The following is a 10,132-nucleotide window of genomic DNA, read 5'->3' as shown; positions in this document are numbered from 1 at the left end:
CCCCCTGTGGGCCCTTCCCCGGCTCTTCATCCTGTGCCGGCCTTTCTCCCGAGCTGTCCGTGTCCGAGCGAGGGCACAGATGCCGCCAACAGGGCCACCTGGGTATCTGCCGAGTCCCCCATGTGATCTCAGCAGAGGCGGGGCTGGGGAGGGCAGGTGGGTAGGAGTTTGGGGCCCCGGGCACTGCTGTGCCCTCTCAACCACTTCAGGGCAGGAGAGTTCCCTCCAGGCCCTTGGGGCTGCCATGGTGCCTGGAGCCCGTCCTGGAAGCCTGCAGGCCCCACGCCTGCACCTGATCGAGGTTCTGCAGCTTTTCCCAGGGACTGGTGAGTGTACAGGACCCCTCACACCCCCAGAGGGGGCTCACCTGCTCCCCGAGTCAGCACCTCACAGCCTGGGCTGTGACGCGGCCCTTTGTGTCTGGAGGCTGCTGGAGCCCACGTATTTTTATTTTTTATTATGTCGGAGCTTTTGATGTTTGCTTCCCAAAGGTTATGGTTATTTTTTATTAATATCTATGTTAAAAATTTAGGAAATTGGTTTGCTTTCCCTGAACTTTGAAGTTCACCTCTTTTTCTGGATCTAGCGTGTTCTGTTGCTTCAGGAGAGCAGACTCCCCTCCTCCAGCAGCTTTATGGGAGTGCCATCTAATATTTATGGGCGTGCCATCCGAGCCAGCCGGGTCAGCACACGCCACCACCAGGTGGGTGCACGCGGGCTCCCCGAGGCCGGGGGCCGTCTGCACCGAAGCCCACAGGCCCTTCTGGCCTGTCGTACAGTCTCGGCCGGCACGTGCCCTCGTGTCTGGCCCCTCCTGCTCAGCATGATGGTTTCATGACGCCCGTGTTGCCGTGTCTGTCAGCGGTCATTCTGGTCCGTTTCCAAGGGATGGTCCACCGTGTGGACACGCCCCAGTCCCTTGGCTCATTATCTGTTGGTGACATTTGGGATGTTTACGTACACGTGCACATCAGTTCAGCTCAGTCGCTCAGTCGTGTCTGACTCTTTGCGACCCCATGAACTGCAGCACGCCAGGCCTCCCTGTCCATCACCAACTCCCGGACTCCACTCAAACCCGTGTCCATTGAATCAGTGATGCCATCCAGCCATCTCATTCTCTGTCGTCCGCTTCTTCTCCTGCCTTCAGCCTTTCCCATCATCAGGGTCTTTTCAAGTAAGTCAGCTCTTCACATCAGGTGGCCAAAGTATTGGAGCTTCAGTCTTTCCAAAGAACACCCAGGACTGATTTTCTTTAGGATGGACTTATGCTCTTGTAAATGTGTAGACTCATCAATACATGTACAATATCAATGTATGTTGCCTATTTGTAACAGAAAGAAATACAATGTGCCCACAGCACTTAGGAGGAACGGAGCCAGAGGGGGAGGCTGCCCAGCTGCAGGGCTGGCTGCACACGGTGCAGTGGTCAGCACAGTGGTGCTGGAGGAAGCTAAAGCAGAACCCAGAGCCACACGGCCCCCTCGTCCTTGACAGAGGAGAAAGGCAAGTCAGCAGAGCAAGGAGTGTGATGACAAGTGGCCCTGGAGTAACCAGATCCTATATACTTTGTACAATAATTAATTCAAAATGGATTATAGACGTAAATGTAAAATAGAAAACTAAAATTTATTGAAAAAAACACAGGAGAAAATCTGGTGATGGGTTTGATGGCTTTTTTGTCTGCACCACACAGCACGTGGGATCATGGTTCCCAGGGGTCTATCTGGCGCCCCCTGCAGGGAAGCCGGTGTCTTAACCACTAGATCTCCAGGGGAGTCCTGATGGCTCTTTAAATAGAATGCCAAAAGTATGCTCTGTGGAAGAAAAAACTGGTAAGTTGGACTTGATTAAAATTAAAAACTTCTACTCTACAGAACACGCTGCTGAGACAGCAAGAAGACAAGCCTCAGGCTGGTGGGGGACATTCGCCAGACACGCGCTTGACGACGTGTTTGTCTTCTCTGTGCAGAGAGCTCCAGAGCTCTGCATGGGGACTCCAGCAGCACAGACGAACCTGGCAGGAGATCTGGATGGACACCAGCAAGGACGCAAGCCCGGGAAAGAACACGCAGCCCCGTGTGTCCGCAGAGAGTGCCACCACACATGTGCCCCACCGGCCCCAGCAGGCAGGAGCGCGTCCGTCGCCAGTAGGAGCGGGAGCGTCCGTCACAGGACGAAGCAGAAAGCAGCAGGAGCTGCATCTTGGTGTTTCCAGAGGAGCTGAATACTCATGGCCACACAGAACCTGCACGGGGACCGTCACAGCAGCTTTGTTTGGAAGCCACCAAAATGTCCTTAGTGGCTGAATGGGTGAACAGTGGACTGCATTCGTTCATACAGTGGAATATTATTAAGCAGTAAAAAGAAATGAGCTGCCAAGCCATGGAGACAGAGGTGAAGCTTAAATGCCTGTTGTGGAGTGAAAGAAGCGCATCTGGGAAGGCTGTGTGCCACGTGTGCCCAGTGCTGTGGCATCTGGACGAGGCGGCGCTGTGAGGGCAGAGGGACAAGTGCTTTCCAGGGCAGCGTGAAGAGGTGCAGTGGGGCATTTGGGGAGCCTCGAGGCTGTCTTGATGCTGCAATGGTAAACACAGGACTGAACAACACCAAGCTAAGTGTGCAACTTGTAAAGACTTTAGCAGGCGGAGGACCCCAGGCGGGGATGCCGCTGTGAAAGGAGGAGCCCCTGCCTCAGCGTGAGCGCAGCGCCTCAGGGAGGGGCCGGGGGCAGGCGCTGACCGCAGTCACCGGAGAAAATGAAACGCTCAGGTGTAAATGGAAAAAAAAGTGTACAGGATCCACGTAAGAAAAACTGCAAAATTTTGATGACTGAAATCAAAGATCTGAATCAGGGGACCGATAGTCCGTGTTTGCTGATAGGATCTCAGTATTGGTGAGGTGTCATTTCTTCTGGGCCTGTGGATTCAGCGAGGTCCCAACCAGAGCCCCGTAAGTTGCCTTGTAGCCGTGAGTGGGGTCTGTAGGCGTGAAGGCCCGGGCCGCGCACAGAGCACTGTGCCCTGGGGCGACGCTGGTTCCCACGGGCGCGGGGCAGCAGCAGGCTCCCTGCTGCCCCGAGCCCTGGGACCACACAGGCGGCGGGTGGGGGCCGAGGGTCTCAGCGCTGGGGGCAGGTCACAGGCGACCGAGGGGAGAGCGACCCGTGGATAAGAGGTGCTGCTGGGCATCAGTGAGGACTCGGGCGCAGTGTAAGTGGAGCCGGGTTGCACACAGGCGAATCTGCAGTGTGCGTGTGTGCAGGGTTGGCACACACGTCTTGTTGTTCTGTTGGCCAAGAGGGTCCAGAGGGAAGGAGCACATGGGCACCCAGGTCTTGGTTCCCAAGACCATTCGTTCCCCAATAAAGGAGCCAGGCTCTCTGGAGAAATGGCTGATTCCAGGGCTGGGACAGGGAGCCCCCAAGAACAACCTGGGGTATCTTCCAGCACCAGAAAGAAGGGAATGCTAAAAAAAAAAAAAAAAATACAAAACCCCACAAAGATAGGGTATGTCAAAGAGATACAGGAGCTGAATGAAAGCTCCCAGCAGCCGAAGCTGGAAGAGTGTGAGCAAAGAAAACAATCAAGTGCTGAATTATAACCCGAATACAATGTAGATACCCTCGAGTCCCTGCTGATGTCAGCAATGAGTCAGGAGAAGACAGAAGTGTTCCTGTCAGGCTGTGGAGCTGCTCCCCACCCCCGTGCAGGGGCCTCCCTCCCGAGGGCGAGGGGGACACTTGCCTGGCACCCTGCGGGGATCCAGGTTGGCACCGGTGGTCCGGCTTGTGTCCATGGCGTGTACCCTTGATACGATGGAAAGATGGTCTTCTTAACATCTGTAGTCTCAGTTCCAAAAATCCTGTAGCCCTGATCTAGTCGTGAGCAGCGACAGCCTTCATTCAGGGGCACCCACAAAGCACCTGCCCAGTCTTCCTCAACACTGTGCAGGCATCCAAACAGGGGCTGCCAGAGCCTGAGGAGACGGCTGTCGTGCGGGGCCTGGGGCCTGGAGCAGGAAAAGGACGCTAGCTTAAAAACTGAGGAGATCTGGAAGAAGGAGTGCTGTGGACTCTAGTTATTGTATCAGTGTCGGTTCACCGGTTGTGACAGGTCCCAAACTGATGGATGCGGGAGATTCTGTATTGTCTTTGTAAGTTTTCTGTTCTGAAGTTAAAAGATTATTTTAAAGCGTGATGTATTTGCTTTCCTCTAAAAGTGCTTCTGGTGGACAGGTTCTCCCAGGTAGTCTCGCCGGGTGGGAGGGCGTCTCAGTCCTTTCGCTGGGCCCGGAAGCGGGAAGTGTGCTTCCGCGCCCAGTCTGCACTGACCGCCAGGGCTGGGGCCAGGGCTCGGGGTCCTCAGGCCTGCTCCTGGGCCACGTGGGGTCACCACGGCCTGGAACGCGTGCCTTTCGCTGTCTCCTGGGCTCCTGCTCGGACTGGACACACAGCCCTGGGGTGAGAGAGCCACCAAGGGGCCTGCCTGTTAGAGCGGGAAGCCCTGGGACCCTGACAGCCTCTTTCCTTCTAGGGCCTTATGAACCCTGGACCGTCACGTGTGGGCCTGGAGGGGTGTTTGTTTGTTTGTGGTGTGTGTGTTTACCGCGCAGCCGCCTTAGCCCTTGATGGTGCACAGAAGCCAGCCCGGGGCCAGGGCCTTCTCCGGGGTGGTGGTGCCTCTGGGGGCCGTGCAGGCCAGGGCGGCGGTGCTCAGCCACCAGCTTCACCACGGCTGAGCCTCAGCTCTGCCCCACCGGGGGTCGGGGCGGTCCCCACCGTGGGTGCCCCAGGCTCCCTCCCACCTCCTGCCTAGGAGGAGCCGACCCACAGCTTCACGCTTCCGCACACTGAGGGCTGTTTGTTCTTTATTTGCAGAGGTATTGTGGCCAGTATTTTGGTTTTCTTATGTTTTGGAGTCACACAAGCTAAAGACGGGCCATTTTCCAGACCTCATCCAGGTAATTTGCCGTTCCTTTCTCCGTGTGTGCCGAGTGGCGGTGCTGTTCTGAGGGTCGCGTGTGTCTGTGCTGCTGCGTGAGTGTCCTGCGCGCCTCCCCATCGCAGGCGCCGGGAAGCCCCTCTTCTCCCCCGACTCCCCCGCTCTGGGCCCTCCTGTCCCGCTCCTGCCCACACGGTGCTAGTTAGGGAAGTCTTCCTGGGGGCGGAGGGGCCCTGGGACCGTGCAGGGCACTTGGCGGCCTCTCGCAGGTGCTCTGCGTTCCGCTGCAGGACCCCCTGCTCTTCAGGCAGGGGGTCACTGGACACCCTCCGCAGCCGGCGCTCCTGTCTCCACCATCCCGCCTCCATCCCAGGGTCATCCTTTTAAATGAAAATAGAAGCCGCTCGTGAATATAAGCACCGATACGTTGTAGTGTGTGTGTGTGTGTGTGTGTGTGTGTGTGTGTGTGTGTGCACGCACACGCAGCTGCAAGCATGGCAGCAGTGGCTGCGCTCGCGCCTTGCGTCCTCAGTGCTCACGCAGGCCTCACGAGCGCGTCCTGGTGAGCGCTTGAGAACTGGGTGTTTGGTGGCTGCAGTCCTCATCTGAACGTGCCATGTGCACGGATCCCGTCCTGGAATAACAGTGTGCTTGGGGTTTCCAGTTCCACGGCGATAAGCTAGGCTGTGGTAAGTTTCCACGTGTGCGCATGGGTGTCCCCACCCGATTACCTGTGGAAGCGGCAGATTAAGGGTCTGTGTTGGCTGTTGCCCAGCTTCTCTCCGGAAGGGAGGGCTTGGGGGCTCACGTGCCCGGAGGCTCTGAGCTGGGGGCTCACCAGCCGCTCGGCCCCCTGAGACGTTGGTGTGGCTGAAGCCTGCGTGGTCCCTGCCCGGGGCGTGGGGCGGTGTGATGGTCCTGGCCTCCCCAGCTCAGGCCGCAGGACCTTCTCCACTGGTTTGGGCCTGTCCACTGCTGCCCAGGAAGGGTGTGGACTCCTAACCAGAGTCGTGGAGGAGTGAGCTCAAGTGTCAGAAACCAGGATCAGTGAGAAACCAGGTGTGTTCCGTGCTTGTCACACGGGCTTGGAAGGGAGAACGCAAGCGCTAGGGCAGCGAGGCCACGTGGGTGCGGGGGCTGGGTGAGTCACCGGCGGGACAGGCGGGGCCCACCCGGGTCGCCCAGCAGGACGGGGTCGCGTGCTCTGAGCCCGGCTGCGGCTCCGGGCCAGAGGGGCCCCGGCCGGCCTCCTCTCTGTGGTGTCTGAGTCTGTGTTCCGACCGTGGCCTGGCCCTTCTTTAGTTTCTGCGTGTGAGCCTGTTTCTCTGCCAGCCTCGGTAGGTTCCCACGGGGGCACCTGCCGGACGTCTTGTTCACCTGGTACTCAAATCCTGAAATCAGGTTGCATCTACAGGCCGGGAGGACAGCATGAGGAGGTGTTTCGAGGTCTCCACTCCCCCGCCCTCCTGGGCCCGGCTCAAGTCGCTCCTGGGGGAGCAGACACGAGGCTCCAGGCCCACCGGACTGGGGAGCTGATTTATTTGGAAACTGGAATTGGGTCTGGCCCGTTACAAAGGCCCCCTTCCTTTCATGGTCTTTATTTTCACTCGCGTCTCTCTCTGAAAGCTGGAGTAGGTAGGCAGATTGCCAGTGCGGTTGAGGGGGCCAGTGTTGATGTTTAGGAAGAAAATACAAGTGCTCGTTTGGGGAGCAGGGCAGACGGACTCAGGGACCCAGCTTCAGGAGCCTCTGGGTGGTTCAGGGAGCGTGGGGCGGGGCTGGGGGGCGTGTGGAGACCCCGGCCGGGGGATGGACAAGGGCCTCTGGGGACCGGGGGTGGGGGTGCGTAGGCCTGGACTCCTGGTGGGCTCCGCAGTCAATTGGCAGGGGGGTTGGGGGCCTTTCTGACCCATGTGGGTGTGGACGAGCAGGGACAGAGCCGCCTTCACAGGCAGCGGCTGGTCACCACGGCTGTGTCCCCCTGCATCTCCCACCACAGCCCTGGAGCTGCTGCTGCAGCCTTGAGCCAGGGAGACTTTTCCAGGCGTCCCCATCTTCACGGGCTTGAAGAACGTTTGTCACCTGAGCTGTTTCCTTCCCAGTACATAGCCGACTTTCCCAGGAATTCACTAGCTTGGGTTTTCTGCCTGTGCGAGCATGGGTTCTCACAGGTCTCCTGGCAAACAGATGCAGGACAGGCTCCAAGGGTGCCGGGCCACCCCAGGGCCCAGTGTGTGCACAGCTGTGCCCAGGCGGCTGCCAAGGGACTCAAACCCAGGAGATGAGCACTGCACACCCCCGCCCGCTTCTGGAGAGCAGGCCCGCACATGCCCGGCTCGCCTGCCGCACGGCCTGGCCCGGGTCGCAGCGACGCTCGGGGTGGGAGCGCATGTGCCGTGGTCACGGATGACCTGGGATAGCTGTGGAATTACCGTGGGCAAGTGTGTGTGCACAGCTTATTTTTTAATTAGCTTTTAAAAATAGCCTGGGGGTGGGCTTCTTCTCTCCATAGACATAAGCATGGGAAGAGCAGGTGCCTTAGGCCTCATTAAACAGGGTTAGGGAGATTCTTGGGGCAGCTCTAGACCTTCCCCTTCCCACTGTCGCATCTGCCAGGGAAGGTTGAGCTTGAGAGAGTGGAAGGCGGGTGGTGAGGGGGAGAACCAGCTAACACAAGGGCTGCTTCTCCCAGCTTTGTCGGGATATAATCGATACGTGACGCGAGTTTAAGGGTTCTGAGTGATGACTTCATGCACATATTGCAGAATGGTTACTGCAGTACGGTCAGCACCTCTGCCACCTCGTGTAACCTCAGCTGTTTTTACAGTGAGAACACTTGAGGTGGACTCTCAGCGACTTTAAAGTACACAGTGTGTATGCCAAGTGTCGCCACTGGACAAGCGTGCTGACGAACTCAGGACAGTTCCTAAAACAAGCTGTCATCCCAGGAATTCGGGACCAGTTAACGTTAGAAAATGTGTTAGCGTCACTCATCACACTAACACTGAAGGTGAAAAACGAATTCCCATGAAGGCAGAAGAGTAGGTTTTCATATTCGTTCATGATAGAACCAATTTGATAGCACACTGGGATTAAGAGATTTTCTTAAACTTGACAAAAAGTCTCTACCAAAACCCTGCAGACCTACTTAGTGATGAGGGTTAGGAGTGTCCCCAGTGGACACAGGACAAGGGCCTTGGCTGTCGCTGCTTGTGTCCCGTGGTTCGTGGGCCGTCTCTGCTGCGGCAGTGAGACAAAAAGACACGGACGATTAGGGACAGGAATGGAGGAAGAGGAAGGGAGAGCTCCGGAGAGAACCGCATGCTCACCCCGGGTTAGAGCTCACTTCCAGAGTCTCTGCTAGGACCCCGGGAGGGGCCTGGAGCAAGGCCCACGCGTGTCGGGCGTCAGGGAGCCGCGTGGGGTCTGCGGAGCCTCGGGGCGAGCGCCCCACCCTCTGTGTTCTCTGTCTCTGCAGCTTACTGGAGATTTTGGCTCTGCGTTAGTGTGGTCTACGAGCTGTTTCTCATCTTTATACTCTTCCAGGTAAGAGGTTTTTCTTGGTTGCATGAATGTGGGGTTCAGGTGGGTGTGAGGTGGCAGAGGAGGCGCTGACTTGTCACCGGTGGCCGGGCCAGTCGCCGTGGCCTCGCTTCCGGTCTGTGGACAACCGTGGCTGTGCGTGCATTTGTCCCTTCTGGCACGTGTTCGGCAAGGTGGTCAGTGGGAGGAGGTTGGAAACTCATCTCCTTAGGAAATCTCGGATCAGGATTTGTTGCCGCCGACATCTGTCTGATGTCTGAAGTGTGACTTCAATATTTGGTCTCAGAACCGTCAGCGAGAGCTGTGTGAGTTATCATCACGTGGGAAAGTTTGCCTTGAGGGAAGGTGTGCAGGGCGGGAGTCGTGATGCTGCGTGTATCTGTGTCTGTGTGTGTGTACACGCCAGAGTCAGCGGGGAGCCCGGCCCCCGCAGCCCCCCTGCAGCCACGGTCTGTCCCCTCCTCCCCTGCCGTTTGTCTCAGACACCTTGGGAGTGGAGTTATGTGGCCCTTGCGGCCCTGAAGCTCACCTGGGTGCTCCCCTGCTGTGGAAGGTGTTTCTGGTGGAGGCACCGCCGTCTGTCTGTCCCTCCAGCAGTGTGGGCTGGCGTGGGACGGGTGTGAGAGGAGCAGCTCAGAGCCTCGGCACAGGCTCTGTCGTGACCTGACCCCAGGAGGGCTCCTGTGTCGTGGCGGGTTGGCCTGATAGCCGGGGCCCTCACAGCTTTGGCCGTCCTCAGAATCTTTTATTTTAGCCAGTGTCTTTTCATGGGTTTCACTGCATTTCTAGAATGGCTCGTGATGTTTACCAACTTCTCCTGCATTTATGACCCAGGAAGCAAACATCCTCTTTGGTGAAGTTTTATTTTTGCCATTTTGAGAACCCGGGTGGTTGGTTACTGTAGTGTTGGGACTTTGACGCTGTCCCTGCGCAGGGCCCTCTGCCGGCAGCCTGCAGTTCCTCCCCCGAGGCTGCAGCTGGGCCTTGTTCTTTTGACAGTGGTGGGCCTGGCGCCTTCTCTTTTCGTGCTTTTGATGTCACGTGAAAGACTTCTTTGTCCAAGACCATTTGATTAAGATTTTCTCCTGTGTTTCCTGTTAAGACCTCCACAGTTTTATATTTTACACCAAGATTGTTCATTCATGTTGAGTTTCTTTTTACATTTTGTTTTGGAATAATTAGATTCACAGGAAGTTGTGAAAAAATTACACAGGTAGGTTCTCTGTTCTTTACCCAGGTCCTCGATATTTTGCCTAAATAAAGATGGCGTGTGTGCCTGAGGTTAACACAGTACTGTGAGTCAGCCACTGTTCAGGCAGTGTGCTGTGTCTGACTCTCTGTGACCTCACGGGCTGCAGAAGACAGGCTCCTCTGTCCTTCACTGTCTTCCAGAGTGAATTTGTGTCCCCTGAGTCGGTGATGCTATCTACCCTTCTCATTCTCTGCCACTCCCTTCTCCTGCCTTCAGTCTTTCCCAGCATCAAGGTCTCTTCCAGTGAGTCAGCTCTTCACATCAGGTGGCCAAAGTATTGGCACTTCAGCTTCAGCCTCAGTCCTTTCACTGAATATTCAGGGTTGATTTCCTTTAGGATTGACTGGTTTGATCTCCTTGCAGTCCAAGGGACTCTCAGGAGTCTCCTCCAGCACCA

The 10,132-nt window shown here is 56.8% G+C and overlaps 1 protein-coding gene across 1 annotated transcript in view; it reads left to right on the top strand.

Moving 5' to 3' along the window:
- PTDSS2 (phosphatidylserine synthase 2) overlaps window positions 1-10,132 on the top strand; it is a 30,816-nt gene that overhangs the window by 12,184 nt on the left and 8,500 nt on the right. Inside the window, exons 10-11 of the mRNA XM_010861139.1 lie at window positions 4,877-4,959; window positions 8,419-8,486. Coding sequence (XP_010859441.1) covers window positions 4,877-4,959; window positions 8,419-8,486 — 151 coding nt within the window. The remainder of the gene's footprint in view (window positions 1-4,876; window positions 4,960-8,418; window positions 8,487-10,132) is intronic.

The sequence above is a fragment of the Bison bison genome, unplaced genomic scaffold, assembly GCF_000754665.1.
Source record: "Bison bison bison isolate TAMUID 2011002044 unplaced genomic scaffold, Bison_UMD1.0 scf7180017857661, whole genome shotgun sequence".
Classification (NCBI taxonomy): domain Eukaryota; kingdom Metazoa; phylum Chordata; class Mammalia; order Artiodactyla; family Bovidae; genus Bison; species Bison bison.
The sequence above is the reverse complement of the archived record's forward strand: the minus strand, read 5'-3'. Positions and strand labels throughout refer to the sequence as shown.